The sequence below is a fragment of the Halyomorpha halys genome, unplaced genomic scaffold (assembly GCF_000696795.3).
Source record: "Halyomorpha halys isolate HHAL.00 unplaced genomic scaffold, Hhal_1.1 Scaffold894.1, whole genome shotgun sequence".
NCBI classification, from domain to species: Eukaryota; Metazoa; Arthropoda; class Insecta; order Hemiptera; family Pentatomidae; genus Halyomorpha; species Halyomorpha halys.
The window spans coordinates 562,593-588,932 of record NW_027110846.1 but is presented as its reverse complement, the minus strand read 5'-3'; the positions used below and the strand labels follow the sequence as shown (position 1 = coordinate 588,932).

General features: G+C 31.7%; 2 protein-coding genes across 4 annotated transcripts in view; both read right to left on the bottom strand.

The window, feature by feature from the left end:
• LOC106686886 (coagulation factor IX) overlaps positions 1-14,814 on the bottom strand; it is a 25,409-nt gene extending 10,595 nt beyond the window's left edge. Inside the window, exons 1-8 of one of the 3 annotated variants that reach the window (XM_014430472.2) lie at positions 14,746-14,814; positions 14,322-14,574; positions 14,081-14,205; positions 13,580-13,634; positions 11,342-11,491; positions 8,128-8,282; positions 5,622-5,834; positions 2,794-2,961 (exon numbers count right to left, since the gene is read on the bottom strand). In XM_014430472.2, the coding sequence (XP_014285958.1) occupies positions 2,794-2,961; positions 5,622-5,834; positions 8,128-8,282; positions 11,342-11,491; positions 13,580-13,634; positions 14,081-14,111 (772 nt within the window). In that variant the 5' untranslated portion in view covers positions 14,112-14,205; positions 14,322-14,574; positions 14,746-14,814. Of the gene's footprint in view, positions 1-2,793; positions 2,962-5,621; positions 5,835-8,127; positions 8,283-11,341; positions 11,492-13,579; positions 13,635-14,080; positions 14,206-14,321; positions 14,672-14,745 lie in introns of those variants that run through there. The other 2 variants (XM_014430474.3, XM_014430473.3) reach the window with 2 other exon arrangements.
• Positions 14,815-20,123: 5,309 nt separating this feature from the next.
• Positions 20,124-26,148, bottom strand: CIAPIN1 (cytokine induced apoptosis inhibitor 1). The gene is made up of 5 exons (XM_014430482.3): positions 25,871-26,148; positions 25,497-25,804; positions 25,262-25,412; positions 20,675-20,790; positions 20,124-20,395 (listed from the first exon to the last, which is right to left on the bottom strand). The coding sequence occupies exons 1-5, from the start codon at positions 26,037-26,039 to the stop codon at positions 20,282-20,284; spliced, it is 858 nt and encodes a 285-aa protein (XP_014285968.1). The 5' UTR covers positions 26,040-26,148; the 3' UTR covers positions 20,124-20,281.
• Between the last annotated feature and the right edge of the window lie 192 nt (positions 26,149-26,340).

Sequence of the window (26,340 nt, the reverse complement as noted above, 5' to 3'; positions counted from 1 at the left end):
CAGAGCCACTTATTAACCTTTCGTTGGAAGTTACCTCCATACAAAATCTCTCACAACAGTTACCCTCTTCTTTGGGGTCTCCTAGCAGTCCTCATGGTCCTACTGGGCTCCAAGAGCCTGAATCACTAACGTCAGATTGTACCGCTACGTCTGATCCTAATAAATCTAAAGACATTTCGTTAGAAAATATTTTCGTCCAAGACGCTGATACTCCGTTAGACGCTGATAAAAACAATGACATTTCGTTGGATCTTATCTTTATACAAAACCACTCACGGCCCTTACCCTCTTCTGTGAGGTTTCCAGGAAGTTCTCTTGGTCCCACCGAGCTCCATGAACTTGATCCCTTGAGATCAGATCGTTCGGCTTCACCTGATCTTAATAAATCTAACCACATTTCGTTAGATGTTACATTTTTCCAAAATGGTTCTTTACGTCTCGACCCCAAGAGGTCCCTACTCAGTGATCAAAAACTTCTCCTCATTAGTGTTTCTGAATTCAAAACTCATATACCTAGACACCTAGCTGCATCAGATCCTCACCGTACAAACGAAATTGTGTTAGGACTTCATCGTCCACGAGATGATGCACTGCCACTCCTAACCTCCAAGAGGTACTCAATGAATTACCGCCTTCCTCCTGTTCGCTACGTATCTCTTGAAGAGGCTCTGCAGCTGAAAAGGAAACTCATATATTTCCTTCGGTTAAGTGGTGAACACATTGCTTATCAGCCATTGCAACCCCCCAACTCGGTCATCATAACCAGGGGAACGTAGGAAGCCGATAATTTTCCTAAGTGGTTGTGCAAGGGTTGCAATGTTCATTAGAATTAAGTTCCCCATAATATTTCTGTGTGCTTCTCACAATCTTTGTTTTTTTCACGATGTTGTCGTCTCAGATGCCTCATAACAAAATTACTTTGCATATACACCGTACATCTCATAAAATTAATCCGTCTTCTGTCCTTTACTCTCGTCATTCCAACTACTCGAATCATTCTTCAGTTATTCACATATCATCTTCATACCTTCTCTTACCCCTCGCGCTTTTCTATAATTTGCGCGGTTTTCCCTGGGCAGCATTTTCTGTGGTATCAAATATCTTATTTCTCTGATACTAGATAAATTAAAATTTTTTAGCAGGCGGAATGGTGTGCTCTTTTATTACGCTGCTTGTTCAAATCCTGCCACAAGGTCATAACCCGACTGGAACTGCGAAGCTCGTTTTTCTTTAGAGGTTCGCCTGTACCTGTAAGGACACCTTATTCAACGCATGAACGCATTCATGGCTCACCACGTCTTCCAAATGCTGGATATTGCAAACTGCAGGACTGTACTCTGCAGCTAAAGGACTTCAACCGTCGAAACTAGTGAAGCACCACTTATTGCTGACCATACCTGCATAGTAGAAAACCAGAGATCAAACTAGTTCTCCTCCACCCCGTCGGTGTCAATTTAAAATTTTTAACAAATTTTAGGCGGGCGGTATGTTGCGGCCAACATATGATCGGTAATCGACTATGCGACATATGATAAAAAAACAAAAATATCCGCTCTCTGCTGTTTTTCATACTGCAAACACACAGACAACTTCTTAACGTCTCACCGCACACACGTCTCGAGTCTCACAATCGTCTCCTTTATCTACTCACTACACAATCGTCTCCTTTATCTACTCACTACACACTCGTAGTTACCAGCATTCTGGCCATCTTCGACAGCTGAATCATCTTAGCCACGGCGGGGGGACTTCAACTCATCCTCCAAGAGGACAAGGCGAGCGGACGTACGTCCTTTTGTCGATCTACTTTAACGAGAACATCCTCTCAGAACAACCTCAACCGGGGCCCCACCAATTACCGGTGAAATAAGACTTTTTTTCTCTCTTTTTGTCTAATTAATTTAATTTTGTAATAGTTCTAAGATTTATTTTTTTTTCTAGTTTGTATATTTTTTGTGTTCGATTTATTTTATTTTGTAATATTATTAAGCTTTCTTTTTTTTCTTCTAGTTTGTATATTTTTTGGTTTCTTTAATTATGTTTACTTATTTGAAAATAAAAAAAAACAAAATTCGACCATTTCTTTTCTTTTCACAGTTGGGCTAGTAAAGGTTTCTTCTGAACCCCTCCGGCCCGGAGGACCAAATGTTACGGCGGGTAGGGGTTCAGAAGAAACCTTTACTAGCCCAACCGTGAAAAGAAAAGAAATGGTCGAATTTTGTTATTTTTTATTTTCAAACAAATAAACATAATTAGAGAAACCAAAAAATATATAAACTAGAAGAAAAAAAAATCTTAGAACTATTACAAAATTAAATTAATTAGACAAAAATAGAGAAAAAAAGTCTTATTTCACCGGTGATTGGTGGGGCCCCGGTTGAGGTTGTTCTGAGAGGATGTTCTCGTTAAAGTAGATCGACAAAAGGACGTACGTCCGCTCGCCTTGTCCTCTTGGAGGATGAGTTGAAGTCCCCCCGCCGTGGCTAAGATGATTCAGCTGTCGAAGATGAAGGAGACGATACGTGTGTGCGGTGAGACGTTAAGAAGTAGTCTGTGTGTTTGCGGTATAAAAAACAACAGAGAGCGGATTTGTTTTGTTTTTTATATCGTATGTCACATAGTCGATTACCGATCATATGTTGGTCGCAACACTTGGTAATTAAATCAAATGCAAATTAGTTACAACACTGAAAGGTATGTTGAGCTTTTATAGAACCAACATTCTCAGAACATTAATAAATCACTAATAGATAACAACCAACAATTTCTAATCTTAATTTAATTAACACATACCAGTTAAAATAGCTTTGGGATGAATTATGCTGCCACCACATAAGTATGTTGTCCCATTGTTATCAACTTCATACAGTCCAGCATGCCAAGGATACTCAAGATAATTGGCCTTCTTTGCATAGGATATCAGAGGGACATAGTCACCGATCCTATATCTTCTTCCACACACTATTGAGAATAATCAAAAGTAATCATAATAACACAGAGAAAATTGCAACAATTGATTTTAATTAAATTAAAAGTGTTAGTAATCGATTTAAATGTCTAATAGGATCAATACTTTCAATAGTTTCAACCTGCTAATTTTCATAATTTATCATGATAATTTACTTTAATTAATTAAATTCACAAAGAAAAAAAATTATCATAATTTAAATTGTAAGATAACTAAGAATGTTAATGTTTGGATGCATCATGGTCATGCATATTACCTTAAATAGTCTAGTAAAATTACAAGTTAGCCTAGAAAAAACTGTAATTTCTTTCAATGGATTCTGATGTAAAAATGTTTGAAAAAGATGATGGTAAAAATTAATCACTCCCTTGGGGTTCCTAAACCTGATATAGCTGATTTATCAAAATCACTATCGTAGATTTTTAAGTTTATAGTCCATAATTTCTAAAGCATTACTAGTAGCTTAACTATGTAAAATAGTAAAATTTATGGAATTAAACTGAGAAAATTTTGGCATATAACAAGTGTATCTAATCTTAGATTTTGAAAGGACACATTTTTTCACCAGGCTATAATTTCCACAGTTGCTTATGTGCAGTGCATTTAGCTTAATCCCAAGAAACCCAATTACAATTAATGAATTAAAAAAATTTTTTATTGAGTTCTTACACCCAAAAATAAAACATTTACCTTGAAAATTTCTGCTTTTGTTTTTATTTTATTTTTTTGTAACAGTGTACTTCCATCAAGAATGCATTTTTAGGAGGATATTATATTTTTTAAACAGCTAATAAGGATTTTATGTTTGAAAATAATCCAATTTTTTTGAATTGGAAAAAACTAAACTTTCACCCATTTTTCACTTTCATCACTCATTCCATATCAAGGGGGAAAAAAGGATTAAATCCTTTTTTAAGTAAAAAAACTTGCCAAAATTTGAGCCCTGATAAAAATCTTTATGTTTAATCTTTTCTGAGATACAGTTTTTCAAACACTAATATTTTTTCAAATAAAGATGTACAATATTTTGGCAAATATCATGACTGCTATGGTTAGAAAGATAAACATTATAAACTACTTTATGTTGCATTTAATTATTAATAATGGAAGTCTTTAGGTTCAATATTTTCTGCGATATAGTTTTTCAAAACCATTACTTTTTCTGAATAACAAGGAACAACACTTTTTGAATATATTTTGGCAAATATACAGTAGAACCCTTGTTAATTCTGGCCAGTTCCCAGTTTGGCCGTTTAACATAAGATGTAGGTATTTCAAAGGGAAATATTAACAGAAATGTAAAATGACACTGTTTTATGACATATGTTATATTTATCTTGGATTTCATGATGCATTAGAAAACAAAGAAAAGTATGAACAATACAAAAATTAACAGTGGTAGCAGTTATTTTTTTTTTAAATCTGTTGTTTTTCAATATTTAAAGAATTTTTAAAAGTAAAATCTATTTTTATGACAGTAACATCTATCTGCTTCCTTTTGTTTGTTGTTATTCTACAAGGCTCGTTCATGAATAGCTGAGAAACAGAAGTTCTACTGTATTCTAAAAACTCAAAAACAACATAATTTTGCATTTTTTTTTTTTTACATTCAGAAGTATCTAAATTATAAATAAGCCATAATAACCACATAGCAGCCACACAAGTGCCTACCATACAAATAACATAATTAAAAGTAAGAAATGTAATATTGCTTATGACCAGAGAAAAAAAATAGAAAGCAGTATGGATACTGATGGCTAATACTCCTCCCATCTGGAAATGAGGTCTGAGGAAAAAACTGAGGTTGAAGCACTGCTCCAAGACTAAAGGAACGCAAAAAAGAATGATTGAATTATTAGTTATTTGTAAAAGACATTTGCCATTAAATGTATTTTTTGTTGTTGAATGCTGCACCGAATATGACATATCCAGTGTTTAAAGAAAAAGGTATTACTGCTTTAAAACAGCTCAATTCATTTTTATTTATAAAACTGAAACCAAATTTTTGAATAGGAAAATGAATAATGGTAACATTCATCAGAAATACAACTTCCACTAACTTCAAAAACTCATATACAACCACAAAACAAGAAAACTCATAATTCTTATGCAGTTTTGTAAAGTAAAATAGTGGTATGATGCCATGGATAACAAGTCATTCAGAAAAATTGAGTACATCCTTTTGGAATGAAATTGAGTTCATACATGAAAAGCTTTCTTAAAACCACCTGCACTCCTAAGACAGAAGGTTTTTTTTTACATTCCTGTACAACTCATGTTTGGAAATAAAATGTTTATAAATTAAAAGAACAATGCTGTGGAACAATTTCATACCAACTTTATACTTTAAAGTTGTTTCCTACAGATATTCACATTTTTACGAATTAGGACTACTTTACTATTGGAGAAATGTTTGAAAATGATTTAAAGTTCAAAATATCTTTCCAAAGCTCAAAATTTTTCATTTCTGAAATCAAAAAATTTGTTATTCGGGAAAAATGTATAGAAAGAGAAGGTGACCTAATGTTAGTTCAAAATCTTGAAAAAACAATTATTGCTGAGGTAATTTACAAAAATCATTGAACAAAACATCCAGTTTATTGAAAAAGGTTCTGATTTTTACAATAAAAAACATTAACTACACTAATCGTACCTGTACAGTCATCATGAGGTGGTGGACTCCAGTTGCCATTATCTAGACAGGTAGTTTCCACAGTGAAACTATTATGATTTTGTTTATGAAAGCCATTTTTACACCTCATAACCATTTTTGTACCTTTTATTGCAGGAAGTTTGCAGCTAACAGGGTAACCACCTCTGCTACAGTTTAATATTAGATTAGGTGAACTAAATACTTCACAATTACCTTAAAAAAATAATAATAATAATAAAATGTTCATTAATATTGGATTGGCACATATGAGGCAAATGAAATAACTATAATGGAAGATTATTGATTGACCGTGTGTGAAGATGGAAGGAATATGGTCCGGGTGCGGTCAAAAAAGAACAAAAAAATAGTAATGGAAGATTATTGATTGACCGTGTGTAAAGATGAAAGGAATATGGTCCGGGTGCGGTCAAAAATACTCAAATAGTAGAATATATACTATTTTATTGAGCCAAAAATAAAATAGTATATATTCTACTATTTGAGTATTTTTGACCGCACCTGGACCATATTCCTTTCGAAATAACTATAAGTTTTAATTTCGTTATTTGTATTAAAAATAACTTTCATTATGTTCCATGAATTTATGTCAACAGCCAAAAACGTTTTTTTTTATCCATTTTTCAAATAAAATTTTAGCTTTGGATCAATAAACTTTAGACAATTTTTAAAATTTTATTTCAGTTTCATTTTAGAATATTTGGTTTTGTAAAAATGATCGAACGCTCTGAAAAAAAAACGAAGTGGTTGTCAGTTGGAGATAAATCAGATGAATATGACAGAACTTGGTTTTCAGATCATGTATTGTTATATGATAGTCAGTTGACTTGATAAAAAAATTACAAAATCCAAAAATTGATATTTTACTGCATCCACCAAAGTCTGTTGTAGAAAATAAGTTTTATTACTTGATTTGGGTTAAAATTGTTTATTTGTAACCTAAACAATTTGTAAATATAATCATGAATAAAGCACCACTATCAATGGCAACATTGCTTCAGACCATGGGACAACCATGTTTCCTTTGTCTGAGGCCTGTTTGCTTGTGGTATCCATTGGTGAAAACTCTTTGTCTTTTGCTATAAAAATCCCTCTGATCCACAACATATTCAACTAACTCGCCTCCAACTGGCTCTTTTTTTAATTCACGTGGTGCATTACTAATAAGAATATATTCTAAAATGAAAATGCGGTGAAATTTTAATTTTTTGAGTTTATTGATTTAAAGACAAAACTTTTCTCTGAAAGAGGATGTAAAAAAGGTTGTTGTGTGTTGGTGGAACTGTATGGAAGCTAACAAATGTTATTTTGAATGAAAAGTAATACTGTTAAAATGTTTAGTTATGTAGATAAAATGTAATGTTTTCTTTCATTTGCTTCTCACTAGAGAAAATGAAATTTCAAATGTTCCAACACAATAAAAATATTATTATAAAGTTTTAATATTTTTTCATTCAACAAAAGTTTTATGAATTGAATGCTCTTTTGATAGTTAAAAGTATTCCCACAAATTTCACAAAAAAAAAACTTAAGGAATTTTTTTTTTAAGCTTATAAAAGAATACATTTATCAAAATGATTTAAAATATTTATCAAATTTAATCTACAAAGAGTAAGTAACAATAAACAATTGCTAATTTAAAAAAATATATATTCCAGTGAAGAGTCAACCAACTAATTTATAAGCGAAACTACAGTAATTACTACAGACTGGTTTCAATGAACTGAAGTTGTAGTTACAGTACATATAGATTGTATTTTGGCTGAACATATTTCTATCTCACCCCCTTTTTCTTGTAACCCTTTCTCCATTCTATACTTCTCAATTAAATGCAAAAAAATTAAAAAATAATAACAAATCAATTTCTTCTAGTAAATTACATTCTATATTTATTAAGATGATGTTACTTAGATATTACTGTCCATTATGTACCTTAAATATTTTTTTAAATGCTTTAATGTTGAGCAAGAATGGTCTCTGATGCAGTTATCTTTATTGCAGTAATCATTAAAGATACCTAAATTATAAGAAGTTCTACTTTTAAGAAACATAACTTAACACCTCATAGTTCTTTATCTCTTAATAAAAATAACACTATAATAACTTAAAAGTATAATATTTTATAAAAATATATTTAGTTTTTTAAAATATTTTCTTTAAAACAAAAATATCTGTTAACGATAGCCTGGGCTGTTACAAAATTTTACAAGATAAATATCTTTGGCTCTGGTCAGGGTGAGCCTGGCTCATTCATTACTTTTTAAATCTGGCTCTGGGCTAATTTATAGTTTAAGGGAATATACAGTGTTCAGAAACATGAGACAATAAATGGCCAATTTTTATTTTTTTAGATTCAGGGAGCTCTGTGAAATAAGTTACTAAGATGGCATACTAAAAAAAAAATTTAAGTACCATAATTCTTTAACCTAAGATAGTGAAATAAAAACTTAATACCGGCTAGAATCTACCAGTTTAAAGAATTACAAACCATCAGAACTTCTGATAGTATTTCTAACATCCAGATGTTGTCGACAAAGTTCCTCGTCTTCATCAGATTTATCATAACAATCAGGATGACCATCACATTTTTTTTCCTTATCTATGCAAGCTCCATAAGCACACTTGAAAGTAAACTTCGGACATCTATCAAAAATATGATATATGTTTGAAATGAACGAGGTATATAACTAGAAGAAATGATTAATCAATAAATTATAAACATCATATGATGCACTAGGGAGAATTGAGGAATTTCAATCAATAAATAGCAACTTGAAATATTGTCAAACCATACTTTCCTCTGTCTCTGTAAATGCTCACTCTTTTATTCTTAATACTTTTTACCTACATATTATATGAAAGATATATATATATACATTTTGTAATGTTTAATTTTTATTAACAATTATATAAAAAAAGTTTTTAGTGATCACCATGTAATACTTTATTTTACATATAATATTTATATTCCTATATTTACACTATATTGAAAAAAATTATACAATCTGAAGTACAGAATACATCTAAATTACAGTTATACAATTTGAGCAACGAGTAATACAATTAAATGAACGGTAGAATAATTTGTAAAATGTGGATTGATCCTCTATAAGGCATACAAGGGGGTACCCCCCTAGTTTATTAAAAAAAAATTATATTATCTGAAAGTTGTGTCTTTGGTTAGACTGCATTTAATTGTTATTTTAATTATTAGCAAAATAACAATCTCTTCTTCACATTATTAATATTTTTCATAATATTCAATAGGTAATTGTTTAATTTCCAATGCCTCTGTTCTATTTTTGTAAACAGATAACATTTTTTGTTATCAAACATCGGATTGGTTTGTATTTTATTCTAGTTCTTTTTAATAAAAATATAATATTCATGAGTTGAATTTTTTAATCTTTCACTTTTTAATGTGTTTGTTATCTAATTATCGTAAAAATTTGGTAGGTGACCTTCAAAAATAGATGTCTTCATCTTCTTACTGTTCTACCAGTTATTTCCTTGTAGAAGAATACTTTTTATTAACTGGAACCTTTTTTGTTGCACGTAGGGCAGTCACAAAGAGGAATATATCAGTGTATGTTATATGAAATTGGTTTAAATAAAATTTGCTTTATCCATAATCGGGCGAGAATTGTTTCAGTTTGTAATGAGTATTTTTAATTTTGCCACAATTAAATCTAAAAGTGTAACATGAAATGAAAAATAGTTTATTATTCTAGGACTAGGCCCCTTTAGGACAATTATAAGGTAATTTAAATTTTACAATAACTTATATGGACCAAAAATAATGTGGCTAATCTTAATTAAAACTGATATTAAAATTGCATGTAAATAATTTTAGAAACAGAGAAAATAAAATAATAAAAAACTAATTAATTAAATACATAAAAAAACAAAACAAAACAAAAATGTAGTTACAAATTATCTGTACTATTCTAATATTGGATTAGATTGGTGAAGTAAAAGGTAGTTAAATAGAAGGGTTAGTATATGATGTATGCTAGAGGGAATGTAGTTCCAGTGAAAGGCAGCTCTGGTAAAAAATGACTTTTTTTAATCAAACGCGGCAGTTTTGTGAGGTGGAGGGTAGATGTCAGATAAACGGGAACTGGTAGTATGGGATTGGACTGAGAATTTGAATTACAGGTTTTCTAGGATAGAGGTGCGCTGAGTACTTATTAGTTGGAATAGAAAGAAAGTTAGGAAATACTGGCATCGGAAGGATGGATAGAGCCACTTCACCTCTACGTAGGACTGGGTTATGTGCCTATCTCTGGTGATCCTAAAAATAAATTGTACTGCTATTCATAGGACGTTTAAGTTTAGATTAGAGATTCCCCGAGAGTCCATCATAAACCAGGTAGCCATAGTCAAAGGGAGGGTAAACAAGAGAGGAAACTAAGAGTTGACAGGTATTAAAAGAAAGGAGACAACGGATTCTATTGAATTACTTCAGGATTGTTATGATTCGACGGGAAATTTGGGTAATGTATGGTTTCCAGGATAAAGTTTGATTAAAAGTGATACCAAGATTTTTGACTGAAATATGGAATCAGATAGGAGTATTGTTAAGGATAAGGTTGGGAGGTCCTGGGATAGATTTAAGGAGAGAGGGAGATCCGATTATGATAGTTTTAAGTCTTTTCAGCATTTAACATAAGTTTATTGTTGGTATGCCTAAGTACTTAGGTAGTTTAAGAATGGCATTTCAGGCATCCTGAGGATCAAAGGAAAGGTAGATTTGTAAGTCATCTGGATATAGTTGATTCTGAGAGTGCTGGATGGTGAGTGGGTAGGATGGGAGAAAAAAGTAGGAGATAGAGAGGAACCTTGAGGTACACCTATAGAAAGAGGTAGGGAGCTAGAGAGAGGATTATTAGGAATCACAAGATACTAGGAACGACTGGTAAGGAAGGATTGAAACTATTGAAGAGCACTAAGAGAGACTGTGAAGTTTAGAAAGGAGGATCTTATGGTCGACAGAATCAAAGGCTTAGAAAAAATCGAAAAGAAAAAGGATGATGAGTTTCTGCTGGTCTATGGCTGTGTAAAGGTTTTAAGAGACTTTAATAAGAGCAGACTGAGTGGAATAGCCTGGCTAGCAACCAGATTAAAGGTGGTTCAAGGAGGTTATTTGGTTCAAGAAACTGGGATAATTGAACTATACATTCTAAAGGTTTGATAATAGGGAAATAGGATAGAAATCATTCGGGGTTTCTGGATTTGAGGATTTATTCAATAGATTTGATAATAGGGAAATAAGACAGAAATCATTCGGGGTTTCTGGACTTGAGGTTTTATTCAATGGACAGACTAGTGCGGTTTTCCAGGCAGAAGGGTAGGTGGAACTTTGCAGGGAGAAGTTATAGATGATAGAGGATAGAAAGAATAGAAGGTAATGAGGCTTTAATAAATTTAACTGGGATATTATTGGGTCCGTAGTCATTGGTATGTGATTTAAACATTTAAATTAATGTTTTTATTTTTTATATATGGTATATAAAACAAATTTTTTCATTAATACCATTAAAAACTGTTTTATATTAACTTAATTTAATAAAATGCACTCTTAGCCTAGTCAATTAATAAACAAGTTATAATTATTTTACCATTGTAATTTTTAATACTGAAACTTTTATATATCTAAGAAAAAATACTAGCATCAGATTTTCATATATTAAAAATATTACCTCTTGTTGATGCAGAGGGAAATTGATTCATCAGCGGTCACATTGGGCCTCTGCTCTGCAGGGAGATAAAAATCATAACAGTCACTATATCCATCACATACATAGATGTCATCAATACAGTTTCCATCAGGGCAGAGAAATTGTCCATCTCTGTAAGAAATATACTTATGTTAAATTTTTATGGAATATTTCAATTTTAAAGTGTATCAAGTTTCAGCTGCTCTATTGAATGCTTTGTAGGTCCATTTATTTCTTTAGTTTTGTTTATTTGTTGAAACTTCTTAATTTAATTTATCATTTGGTGAAAATCCAAGATTCAGCTGGGATAAACAGATTTGAAAGAAAATCTGTAATCTGTAAAAAAAGGGAAAATAAATGGATGCAGTAAGTGCATAAGTCCATAACAGTATGAGCAAGGCATTGTGTTACAAGTACTAGAGAAGAAAGATTGATAAAAAAGTAAAATATGGCAATATGATCAAAATTTCGTGGAACGACATAATAGATATGAATATTTTAAAAGAACTAAATTCATTTTAAAATCAATCATGATATAACAAACAATTAAATACTTGATAATAATATTCTAATTAACTCAATTAAATTTAAATAGATTAAAATACTTACTTATATAATTAACTGTCATAGTAAAAAAAAAAAATAATTGTCATAAATTTAAATGGTACCAGATAAAAAGGTAGAACACTTTTATGGACTTCGTAAGATTTAAAAAAAAAAAATTATAAAATAATTTTTGAATTAAAATCAGAGAAAAATTATGTTTTCTCAATTTTAATTTTATTGAGTTAGCTTCATTACTAAGATTAAAATGAATTCATCGTTATTATTATTATTGTCCATAAAGATTAAAGATTCGAGTTCTGAATTTGCAGGGTAAATAAAAAATCTGGTGCAATGTTAACATCACACAACTTTCACTTCAATAAAATTTCGTATTTTAGGGTTTTTCGAGATGAAAATAAGAGATATCAACTTTGTTCCTACCAAGAATACAAAAGTTAACCAAAAAATAATGAAGCTGAGTAAATATAAATGTGACTGAACAGTGTCGGTTTTTTTTTATTCAAACTAGCTCTATTTTTCATTTTTCTCTTTTAATCTTTTATCAAATTCTTTAATATTTTGTATTTATCCATTATTTATTAGTGCTAAAAATAAGAATTAGGGGTTTTAAATAAGAAAAACAAAAGATGCTTTAGAGAAAGATTTTTTTTTTTAATTCATCATTTAAGCTATGTTTGACTATTAGATAAGACCTATCTGAAATTAAATACCATCTTATTGTACACTGATTTACTAACTGAATTCAATTAAAATCATTAGAGCTGTTCTTCAGAAAATCCTAAAAAATTGTAAACTAAATTTTTTACAGTGGCACTTCTGGTTGGTTAATTTTAACGAAATAGTTGTTGTAATATTCTAGGCATACTCATGCTCTAAATATGTAATTTCAGCTTCATAAAACTTTTCTTTGTTCACACACACACACAAACACACTACACATCCACACGCACACACCTGTAAAACTTGATTTCGAAATTTTGCATGACTTTAATACTTCTCCTTACTAGATATTCCATACATAGAACTCAGGTTAATGGTACATTAATCATTAAAATAAGTAGTAAAGAATATAAAAACATTGCACTTTTGAAAGAAGCATATGCAATAAAATACAGATTTTAAATTAGTAAATGATTACATGGAGAAAATTGTACTGAAAACAGATAATTATTACAGATAATAGCTTCATTATAAAAATTTCTGTTTAAAGAACACAAACACTTAAAATTATTTAATATAATTCATAATGAATATTATAAATAATATTCATTATGAATTATATTAAATAATAGATTTAAAATTATTTAATATAATTCTTCCTGTTTTCAGTTACATTATTTATTATTAAAAAAATTATTTAAATGAGTATTCAACAGAAATATTTATATTATAGTTTCATCTTTTTCATTGAAAAATATATTGTTTTACTGAAATTTATATTTATTAAATACATAAATAATACATCAAGGATTTAAAATAAATGAATAAATACTGATTGTCCTACATCTCTATTTCATCACAACTTTTAACTCTAGTGATCAACAAGTTGACATGAAAATAAAATAATATCACTTTAAATATAAAAAGAATTTGGGTTTGATTTCTATAATGACAATTACAATTAAAAAAATAAAACAGCAAAAAAAAACAAACCTATTACAATTTGCTTGTCGTTTTTCTCTAACCTCAGACAGGGCAAAAACAGTGTCTGCAAATAAAAAACAAAACAATAAAAACATTGTTATCTTTCAATTTTTTAAAGCCTAAAATGAAATAGTATGAATAATTTGGAAAATCATCTTGTCAATAAAAAAGATGAATTTTTAGTCTTATCAAAATATTTTGACCCGCATTGTAGGTCATCATCAACCTGGGTCAAAGTGTGAGAAAGATAAAAGAAAATAATAAAATTTATATTTCATCTACCATAATAGATGCTTGACAGTGTAATATTTCATTAAAAAAAAGTTAAGATTGTAGGAAATTTTCATAAACTAATTAGTAATGTAAATAAACTAACTAAAATATAAATAAACTAACTAGTCATCTTCATAAACTAATTTATCAGGTTGAATGATATTATCAGTTTGAATGTATAAATAATCTAAACCAAGTAAAAATTATTTTTAAAAGCTAATAAAATAAATAACTTGCAATAAATGCCTGAAAGAAACAGGAACCGCATTCTGTGGTAGAACCACTCTAATAAATAGATTTCTGGATTGTGCTTCCTAGTATTTGAGTGATGGGTACTCTGATGAAGAAGTTACATAGCTCTTCTAAAAATTTATGTAAACAACAGAGATACATAAGTAATAGTCATTGATATAACAAAACCTGAATCTTTTCTGAGTGATTTAATAAAAAAATTAAAAATAAGGATATTAATACTCACTTATGATATGATGTGTTTTCAATATTATGAATAATGACACAATAACGATTCCATTACTGAATATTATTATATCCATAAACCAGTCAGTGAGGAGTGTTATCAAAGACTGTGGGTCACCTTGACTCCAGGATCAACCAGGTGATTTCCGCTTAATCTTCTTAAGGTCAAGGAACGGTCAATCAGGCACTGCAATAAGGAAAACTAGCCACCAAAAAACAATTCTTTAAACCACGATCTCCAAAACTTGTAACCTCTATAAAAATAAAATTTAGAAAAATTATTGGAGGGACAATCGATAGAACACTCATAATTTCCCAATACTAATTAACAATCTCAAAAACTGTAGTTAGAATTCTCAAAAAAAATGAACAAATTAAAAAAAAATCCACCAAAAATCAAAATTATTATTAATAAACAATTTAACCTAATTAGAATCCACGACAGAAGGAGCTACTCACAGGACTGCGAGAAGATAAGAGCGTTCCCAATGTCTTTGGTTAATGGGTAACGAGCCTAGATCGAGGAGGGAGAGGTACCCATCTTTTCCAATCTTTTTATGCATCAAAGTATTTGTTATATTATCTAAGACGTATTAAAAAATAAAAAATATGGTCCTAATGGGTGCTAAAAATAATAGAACTTCTATTTTTAAAAAACACGCCAAATAATACATTTTTAAAATCTCAGTTGCCTACGCTGCAGAAATTATAACAGTCGATTTTTATTTTCACTTACCCATGTATAAAATATTTAGTTAGGAGGAGTATTGGGATCATGCAAAATTTCTAATTTCAGTTTTCGATGGAAATACTCGTTTTGAGGTCTCCTGAGTCAAAATAACCATGTGCCATACAATGGTCTGTGTGTGTGTTAACACTAGCTCAAAAACAAAAAGTTGTACGAAACTGAAAATATATGTTTAATGTGGGTATATAGTCTGGGCTTGACAGCACCTTTTTTCGCTAAAATCGTCCGACCGGAACTGCCATTTTATAGACTAGATTTTTCACTTTTTTCGATTTTCTCCTAAACGACTAAAATGATTTTGATCAAACTCGGTGGATCAATGAGCAATCAAGTGCCCTTTAATACCAAATATGTCTTATTCTCATTTATATAGTTTAAGAGGGCTAAATACAAAATTTTTAAAAAATCTTTCTCAATGGTACAGGAATGGTTAAAATTAAAAAAGCTCCACATGAATAATTAATACTGTTACCATAAACAACCCTGTCTATCAATGTGACATGTGTGTGTGTGTATATATATATATATATATGTATGACTTTCTTCGCAAATATGAGAAGATGGAATGACCTTATCAAATATAAAGAGAAGATGGAATGAACTCATAAATGCGGGTAGGCAGAAGAGAGCAGGCGGGAGCCGTGGCTTCCCCCTAGATTTTTTCAACCCAAGAAAAAAAAAAAAAAAGAAAATATTAAGTTATTTGATAGATGCTTTCTATTTGTAATAGTGCCTCATATTTTCATTGTGCGAATCATGGGTTAAACCATGTTGTTAACTATTTGAATTCAGTCGTTTCATTTTCAGTAATTTATTGTAGTTATAGGTAATACAAATTTAAAAAGTAATGAGTAAATTTTATGAAGTGGAAATAAACTGGTGGAATATTTCTTGGAGTACGGAATTACATATCTTTCTTTTACCCAACGTTTCAGAATGGACTATAACTATGAACTATGGACTATATATATATACATACAGCCTTAGTCAGCTGTTACTTCGATGTCAGCTGACTGAGGAGATCAGCTGATTGAATGTATATAAAGAGAAGTACCGAACCCCATACGAGGAGGCCCCTCACCTCCGGACTCAAAATAGCTCCTTGAATGGATAGCTCATATGTAAAATTAAATATAACAGGTAACCTTAAAATATCAAAGGTAGTAAAAGGTAAGACACAGCACGAATTAATTTTTCTTTTACAGTAATGCACTTACTAATTCACTTCTTATTTCTGTTTTAGAGGGTTCGGAAAAACAAAACAATAAAGCCAGAACCTTAAAATACCAAAGGTAGTAAAAAGGTAATGCACTTATTAATTCATTTTTCTTTCTGTTTTAGAGGGATCGGGAAAAAAATAATAAAGCCAGAACCTTAAAATACCAAAGGTAGTAAAAATGTAATGCACTTAATTCATTTTTCTTTCTGTTTTAGAGGGATCGGGAAAAAAATAATAAAGCCAGTATGTTACAGCATTTCAAACGTGTTAGATCTTATTCCTTCTTCTCTTTTTTGACATTTTGCTTTCGCTGATACTTAACTGGTGCCGAAACCCGGGAACTTTATATAACGTAGTAATTTTCTGTCTAAAAGAAATTTTTTTTTCATTGTTCTCTTTGAATTATGACCAGTAACGGAATAGTGTAAAGAGCAGTTCTGAACCTGGAGAATATGAACCAAAACAACCAACCTCAAGCTGCAGTCAATCAAACTTTAGCAGCTGGCAACCCACCTCCGCAGGAGACTCAACCAATACCAGAAGTCTCTTTAGCGCAATTTCATGCCACGACGATAGAATGGATTAAGGTCCGTACGGCAACTGCCCAGGACCTGAGGAAGGCGGTGTCGGGCCTAGAAGAATTCACTGGAGAGACCGGAGAATTAAATATTTTTTTAAAAGGTGGCGATCGCCTAATGGGGCGAATAGAAGCGAAGATGCAAAAGCACTGAAAGCAGTGGTAGTCTGCCGTGTAAAAAGAAGTATCCTAAATCAGTTTAAGGAAGATGAAGACCTCCTGGAAGGTCATCAAAGAAAGATTAAAGAAGGCATTCGGAGGAAGACGGTGGACCCCAGAGGAGGATATATCCATGATTGACCTCTTCAGTAAGGTGACAATGGCGCACCAGGTGCAAGATAGGTCTTCGGAAGCAGTATTGGCAGCTTTCCGCTTGTGGTTTCAGTTCTACGGAGTTCCGGAACGCATCTCATCGGATGGTGGAAGAGAATTTGACAACTCTTTGATACGAAAGGAAATGAAGGACTTGGATGTGATATGGCATCTCAACACACCAGGACACCCCAAAAGTAGAGGAGCCGTAGACCGGCTCACGGAATGCTGAGCGATCACCTTCGATTGTACCAGATAGACCAAGGACTGGAACCGGACGTGGCAATGCCAAAGGCTATTGCGGCGTACAACATTCGGTGCACGCCGTTACGGCGTTTTCGCTGTTTGAGATCCTTTTCGGGCTTTGTGGAATCCGGCGGGACTACAAGGGCACGGCGGCGGACGGTGACGAGATAAGCAACAATCATGTCACTAGGAAAAAGCCATGAGAAAAAGTCCGTTGAAAATTGGAGAGGGAAAAGGGAAAAGCCAGGAGAGTAGATCGGGAGATTTTAAACCTCATTCCATTCCATCTTCTTCCAAGTTTTATCATTATTAACGAAGACCCACGACCAAAACTAGGGGGGAGGGGCAAGCCATTGTCGTTCAGGTGTTTATTTCAGCTCGGAAAAGACGAATCAAATCAAAATTTTAAGATAATTATAGCAGTGCTTTTTAGTTATTACAATTATATGTTTGAAAAAAATTATTATGAAACTAATAATTGTTTTTACTTCTATGAGCGAGGGCAGCTGCCTCTTTTGCCCCTCGCTGGGTACGCCCATGAACGAAGATATGGCAATTGAACTCTTAAAGGAATAACCTTGGTTTAAAAGTAATTGTGAAGGTTACCATGGAAACTGTTTAGGAAAGACGTGCGAGTGGACAAACCTGTCAAATATCTTTGATATGAGGTCATAAGTCACTTGTTTAGCATTTGGAGATTATGCCGTATTATAGCACCAAATCAGAGCTACCGGTTGGTATTAAGGTCTTTATGCTTATATTACATCCAAAAACATCAATAATTAGATTTTACATAATGTTTTGAACTTTGTTTTTGCTCTGAAAAATTCATGTTTTCGACTAAGGCCCTTATGAGCGCGCATCAAAGATATATTTAATTATTTATTATTAACAGAAATCAAAAATAATTTAAATAATAAATCATTGGGTAATATAATTTGCATTGTAAAGTTAAATTTTGAGAAATCCCCAGACTTTCTAATAAGTTTGAATAAAATCTCATACTTTTCCAGAATAAAATACAAATTTATTAGTGATTACAATCCTTAACTTGAATGGTATACAGTCCCTCTACATTACATCGAGTAGCTCCAGTTGCAGCAACCGCTGAGAGGAAGTTATATTAACGCGGCTGAGAATAAGGCACACACCTCCAGTTGATTACTAAGGAGAATCCATCCAGATGCCAAAAGTGTGATGAAAGACTGACAATAATTGATATTTTCGAAGATTGTGGTTTTACGTTAGAAGATTGAAGGAACTGGTTACATCTCCAAATGTGTTAGTGGCGTTAGCAAATGACGAAAAATATCTAAATAAAGTTATATATTTTTTGATAAAACAAGGGTTTCCTATAAATATATATTATTTCTTTTTATACTTGAAAATGAAATATATAAATGGATATATGTACGAATAAAATACAGGTGTTGATGACTTGCCATAATCTCGAAATAACCACTGCAGGCTATTTATTTAGCAAATAAAAAAGATCTGTATTTTTAGAACAAACATTAAATCATGCTTCTTGTTCTCCACATGAAATACAGGATTCAACATGGTCTATTAACTATTGTGGTTCAGTCATTATAGCCAACTTTGATTTGAAATTAATCCTTGCTCATTTAATTCCACCAATTTCTTTATAATAGGCAACGACAACATTTTTCTTTCAATATTTCCAAATACGGGTAAGAGAAAGTAAACATAAACATTATCTAATTAAAAAAAAACAAAAATTGACCTATTCTTGTAAGCATACACAATTTATTGGCCAAAAACAGTGTGGCCACACTTAATTCAAACTTATTTTAACTGGGGAACAGGGCAGTACTGTGGTAAGGTACAATGCGATTTTTTGTTACACTGTAGCCCTGAGTCATCAGTGGGTTCTGGAGCCCTCCTGGGGTCTGCCCAGCCTTATAAAGTAAGTACCCTTAATTGGGTAAAAAAAAAAATCTGGCGGTCGAACATGATTCTGACTAAATCACCTCCTTACACAACCTTAGGTCTAGTAACGGTACTTCCATACTAAGTACAGCACCCTTATGCCTTCATGGGTTGTAACTGTATAACTGTATACTGAATAATCTTTGATATTGAAGAAAAAATAAATACATAGAACAAAGATAGTTACAATATTTACAAATATTATATGCTTATGTTCCATATTTATATTATCTATGTTATAACATTGGTTCAGTTTGAAGAAGCAAAAGGTGGTTAAACAGAAGGGTTTTAAATGAGGGAACGGTTGATGCATGAGGAATGAAGTTCCAGGGAAAGGCAGGTCACGTAAAAAAGTATTTGTCACACACAGCAGTTTGGTGAAGTGGATGGTAGGTGTCAGATGAACGGGACCTCGAAGCACAGGATTGGAGATAATTTGAAGTGCAGATTTTGTAGGATATAGAAGGGGCACTAAGATCTAATTACTTGGAATAAGAATAATAGGAAGCTAGGATATACAGCCACTTCCACTCGTTGTAGTACTGGGTTATAAGCATATTTCTGGTGTTCCCAAAAGAAAATTGTATTGAGTAATTCAGAAAACGTTTAAGTTTAAATTTGAGTCCAATGGAGAGCCTACAACCAGGCAGCCATAATCAGAGTGGGAAAACCAGAGAGGAAACTAAGAATTGACCGATTTTAATTCTAGAAATTTGTGAAAATGTTAAATAAAAACTCTTTTAGGTGAAAATATATTTTATCTGCACTAAAAAAAAAAGTTATGCAGTCTTTTATTAACTTAAATTTAATGATATTAGAATAAGTTATACATGAAGATACAAGGAAATATTTTTTAATAATTACAAAAACAAATGAGCTATTTTATTCCACAAAAGTTCTTTATATACTTTAAACATCAGCTTTTAGCTGGATTCCTGATAACTGAATCTTCTCCCCAGGTTTGAAAGCAGGTGTACCAAGGTAAGGGCAACTGGCACACCTGAACGCATCTCCAAGATAGCACTGAAAAAAAAATATGAATAATCATAAGAGGTTCATCATTTGTATATTAATAGAAAGTAATTTAAAGATATATAAAGAAAGACAGTGCAACTATTCTTTCTAGCCTAAGTATTTTCGTTTAATACAGAAGGTAGTGAGAATGCAATAATCTTTGGTGTTTAATCAGGAATAATTTTTATCAACTACACAACCAAAATATGTAATTATAAGTATTCTACACAAGTAATTATAAGTATTCTATCAGATAAATTTTATGTTTATTGGGGTAAATTTACTCACATTGCCACAGGATGATTTAGGTGTCTCTTTTACAGTGCTGGTCTCTTTTTCAAGTTCATCAGCAAGCCCACAAGAACAATTTTTACATGCTTTCCTTTTTCCAGTGGTCCCACATACTAAACATTTAATGTGAATGTCAAAGGATAATCATTGAAACAACAAAAACAAAAATAAGGTAAGCAGGATTGATTAGTCCAGGACAAAAAGTATTTCAAATGAAAAATACTTACTCTTACAGTAGTGCAATTTTTTTTTTTAATTCTTAAAATATAAAAAAATTAATTTGAAAATATTTCATTTAAAATACTGCCCAAGTCTGGGATTAATGTAACAAAGATCAAATGTAAGATAATTGGAATGTAAATAACAAAGATTAAAAATAATAAGTATGATGAGAAGATGGTTGGAGGTGTGGTCAGAGAATAACACAAATAATTTGAAAAAACTTACTTATTTTTTTATTCAGTTTTTTTTTTTTAAAGTTTTTTCAATTTATTATTATTATTTTTAATAGGTTTTATCAACTTATTTGTGAAATTCTCTGACTGCACCCCAAATATCTTCTCATATATATTATCCATGATCAACTCTCTTCTCATCATTAAAAATAATAAGGCAATTTAGAATTGCCTGGTGGAGAATACTATTTGTACTGATCTTTCTTTGCATTAAATTCACATTCAAATGGTGAATTTTTTCTAAATATTTCTTTGATTTTTAATAACTACAGCTTTGTTTTTAAAAACTCCAGTATATAACAAGTATTATGATCCTATAAAATCCTAATTCTATATTTAATTATACCTAAAGTGATTAGTGATTAATAGTATCTGGACTGTCTCATGGCATCACTAACTGAAGCAATAATGAAGTCACACATTAACCTATATAATAATACATATAATATATACACAAAATCGTGTATATGTATATACAATACCTCTGTAAATGATCAACCAACACAACATGAGTAGACTTATTTACAAAGGCTATTTGATTTTCCTTTGGCTGAGTATGGAAGTTGGCGCTCAATAGCAACCAATATGACATATTCTACACACAATAAGACATTTTAAACATTGTAAGTTCTAAGCTTTTTAATGATCTACCTGAAGTTTTTAATTTTTACATATACCTGATACAACATTATATCAGCGTAAAAACAATTTTTTAGGAAATGCTTAAGGACCTCAGAAGTCAATGAATTTAAAGATACTGATTGTTTAACTTATCAACTTAATGGTTCTAGAAGTTTTCACCACAGGCACAGCCTTTCCATCATCTTTTATCATCTCACTGAGGCTAAGAACCTCAAATGAATGAAGTCCGTGTCTTTCAAGTAAGCGCAGGCATTTACATTAAATACAGTCTCTCATCGGAGGCTGTAGTTCAAATATGGGAAATTTTCAGGCAATTGATAATGGCTCAATAAACAGATAAAAATAAGTCTTAATAATTTTATCGATTATACCTGAGGAAAACTTGCTGATGATAGGCCGTAGTTCAATCCAGTGGGAGAAATAATCACTTTCTAAGAATTCTTGGTTAATCCAAAATTCCCTTTGTTGAAGTGAAATCAATATTGGACTTTTTAAACTCTGGCCCAGCAATCTTATTTTCATAAGAAAAAAAAAATTCAAAATGGAGGAAGGTCTATTTGTAATTTTGATTCCTTTGGCCAGGCATCCTGGCAGTAACCATGTAGGTTACATTCATAACCTTATCAGTTGTACTTGCAAGTTTCAACCTCTTCTTTTGATCTAAACTAAGTGAAAAATGTTTTTGCCTATTGAACATACCAGGCAATGGTCAAATCTAATCCTAATGGCCATTATATATTATAATTATAATGCCATGGGAGTATAATTACATGTTTTCTTCAATTCCATGCCAAATATTGCTAAATATGAATACTACTCAATTAAAATTGCATTATATATGTCCTAATATTTTTCATTAACCCAGCAGATTTCAACATATGGTTGAAAACTCTCAGGACAATATTGTGTTTTGTTTAGGTTAAATTAGGCAGAATTTTATTATCAAACAATAGGGTATTTTTCCATTGATCCTAGGCAATCAGTTATAAAATGCAAGTAACTTCCATAAGAATCATACTGGAGTTTCATTACCAATAAATATTGTGAAAATTAATTTGTACAGATTTTCCATATCATTTTAATTTTATTTGATTAGCATAACTACAAATAGAGTAAGTCAAGTGTTCTACTATCTATTATGGATACCTATCCATATATACCCATATATCCTGCGATATTGGAGGGCATTGATACCAGTATCCGCAGGAGTATCAAGGCCATCATTAGGCTCCCCGCTAATACATCGTCGGCGATGCTGTATCCAGGAGGTATCGAGGACTGGGTTTGATCAGCTGTTATTGGGAAATTCCATTGCAGCATTGGTCCATTTCCCGGCAACTGTGGAATGTTCTGGATACTGTATAGTCTAAATTCAATTACGAAGCCGAAATCGCGGCATGTGCCGATAGACTGGGGGTGGATCAGGGCTACCAAAGTGTGAAAGCTCATTCATTGTGTGAGGATTTTTTTTGGAAGAATGGATCAATTGAGATATGTATGTGAGAAGCAGATACTCTCGGGGTCAGAATGGGCGAATGCCCTGAAACTAAATATCAACTATGCACCCCTGGGTGGAGTCCCATGAGCCAGTGGACAGCAAGAAGTTGGATACCTCTGTCACAAATGGAGCAGAGAGTCTGAAAGACCAGCCTCTGGGCTGGGAAAATGCCCCAAAAACTCCCTCCTTATAACACGCTGGCACCACAGGGTCAAAGAAAAATTGATCAAGTTCCTTGAAAGAAAAGAAAGACTTCACCTGCTTCGAGGAGGTTTATTGTGTTGACACCGACGGATCCATAAGATACACCGATATTGTCGCATTTACAAAAGTAGGAAGCACGGCTCTGGTCTTGGATCTGATGGTAAGATTTGAGAGTAATGACCTCGAACAGTAAAGTGGAGTAGAAAGGGGAAAAAAAGGAAATATACGAAAAATGCATTTCTTTCCTTAAGGAAAAATTCTGCAAGACCTTCGGAGAGAGTTCACCGTGAGAGGCCTCTGGTTTGGAACTCGCGGCACAATACCAGATAGAACAAGGATCTTCTTAGAATGCCTGTGTTAGCATTGGGAATATTGCAATATTGGCAGAAAATATTTTAGACTCACTGGGGATCATCCATCATCACTTGCATGGGAATTAGCTCTAGATTATTCATTATTTTATTTATTTATTTTAGTAGGTGGAGCTGTCGATTTGGGTGTTTTAACTTATTTATTTCTTAAATTATTTTATTATTATTTTTATTTATTTCTTTTTTTACTTATTTATCCAATCAAGTCTTTCTTTTAACCAACCTTTTATTATATTTTCCTTTAAATCTATGTATTAGTTTTGTTTTGGTAAAATGTATTTATTGGTTTGTTTTACTGTAAACTGATCTACTCCTATGACTAGTATTTCTCTGGTTTGATCTCACATCGCTGTCTAATGGTGAATTTGTTTAGCAAGTCACTGGGGAGGATCTGAGAGGGGGAATTCGGGAGAGTGAATTTGTCGATCAAATGAAACAAAAATTGTGAGATAGAAGGGACAAGAAGGGGAAAGAAATAAGGAATAAATTGAAATATTTGTATTTAGTATGTAGACTGGAATTGATCGTAAAAAAAAAACTGTGGGGAAAAAAAATGTTTTCTTTCTTGTTTACTATATCATGTAAAAATATGTAATTTATATATAACTGATCACGGATTGATTTGTATGCTGTGTAATGTAGCAATCCGATGTATTTGGGCAGCATGAATAAATAAAGCATTTCTCTCTCTGTCTGTTTAAAGATATGTGATAATTATCTGAGGGTATGGCTCAGCAGATTTTCAAGTTGATAGCTCAAAATTATTCAATTAGATCCAGTGAATGTTTTGAACAAGTAGAACTTAAGATACTGAAAATGTTTGTATCCAATGTGTTCCGTCTGTCTGCAAATAGAGAACTATTTTTTGAGCTAACGGCTCAACTAATTTATAAGACGTCCATGCAATAAATATTGACAGATCCAGGTGGGAATTGAACCCACAATCTTCTGAACCAAGCACACTGGGACCCTCACCCCAACCTGCTTATTTATCAGGTCCTCTCACAAAAAATTCCCAGCTAATTAACTGTTTAAGGATGACCAAGCTGTGAGGTGTGTAAGGTCTCAGCAAGAACAATTGAAGGTTAATATAAGTTTACAGATAGCTGAATCTTAACTGTAAAACTGAAGTGATATTTTCCAGTTGGGTAAGGTAATTACTTTCTATATTAAATGAAATAAAATGTTACTTCAAGATAGTCATAATGAATGTTTATCAATTATGTAGGTTAAATAAACTTTCTATTTAATACTATATCTTTTATACAAATAAACACTGTTTAATGAAATCCCTTATGTTTTGAATACATTAAAGATGAGAACGAAAGATATCTAATACAAACATTCTTGTATGGGTAAACTAGTCATACATTAATAACAATAAAATAAAGACTAACTTATTATTTCACTCTACCTTTTAATGACGCAGGATCTGGTTTCTTTAGATCCTCTTCATCAAGGAGTTCATCAGCATCGATAATATCATCATCAACAGTGTCATCTAATTTCCAAACAGCAGCAACATTATCACTAACTGGAAGGTTAATTTTAGCAGATGAACCTACCTAAAATTAATAGCTCTGATAAGAATCAAAACGAAATAGGAAATTATTGACACAAATGAAAATGAACAACAAAATATACATTACATCATAATTAGGCTTTTCGCCTTCAATCTGAAAAAGGCAAAATGTTTCAGACTTTAAAACATCAGGCATCAAATTTTTCTCAGAATTATCAGCAACAATATTTTTAGGTGCAGATATGTTTCTGATTCCATTTAATTTAAGTAATGATGTCAAGGATTCAGGAGATTTTTCTGCTTCTTGTATAATGATTCTACCTTGTGGTTTTAAGCAAGCAAGATAAATTTCTAAGAGATCACTATCATGTTTAATTGTTCTTGGAACAACAACATTCGACAGAATGACATCAAAACTAGAAGGTTTATGATCCCCTGAAATAGAATATATAAGTTATGGTTGGCTGCAGTTTGTAAACTTTTTAAAAACTATAATCATACCTAAAGATAACCTGCCAACATTCTCAACTTTGATAATTCCACCAGGTAATAGGAAGTTGTTGAGCAATTCAGCTTTCTTGACGATGTCACTTGAATCTGCTTCCCTACTATTTACCAGTAAAACATTTTTACCAGATTTCAGATTAAATTCATTTACTATGTTACTCATTCTTACGAAATTTTAAGTATTCAAATTGCCTAGTTCCTAGATTGACGGGTTGCTGCAATAGTACCAATGGCATACACCTTGTGACATGAATACATTTTTAAAAAATTACTATTACTGTGATCAGATTATTTCAATGCATATATAATACGTTAAACTAAAAATTGTTTTCGCAATGAAGAGTTGGAATCATTAAATAAATATGTGCAGATGAACATTTTCTAATCATACATTCAAACTTCTAAGAGCTGAAATTTGCTTTTAAATAATATTTTTATCTTTATATTAATCTTAAAAGCTAATT

Bases quoted from the DNA above. Each gene is read 5' to 3' on its own strand.
- CIAPIN1 (XM_014430482.3), bottom strand. From the start codon at position 26,039: ATGAGTAACATAGTAAATGAATTTAATCTGAAATCTGGTAAAAATGTT. The intron at 20,791-25,261 runs GTAGAGTGAAAT...TTAAATGTTTAG, and splicing joins AGATCCTGCGTCATTAAAAG to TATGTGGGACCACTGGAAAA. The intron at 20,396-20,674 runs GTGAGTAAATTT...TTTTTTTTTCAG, and splicing joins CTAAATCATCCTGTGGCAAT to TGCTATCTTGGAGATGCGTT.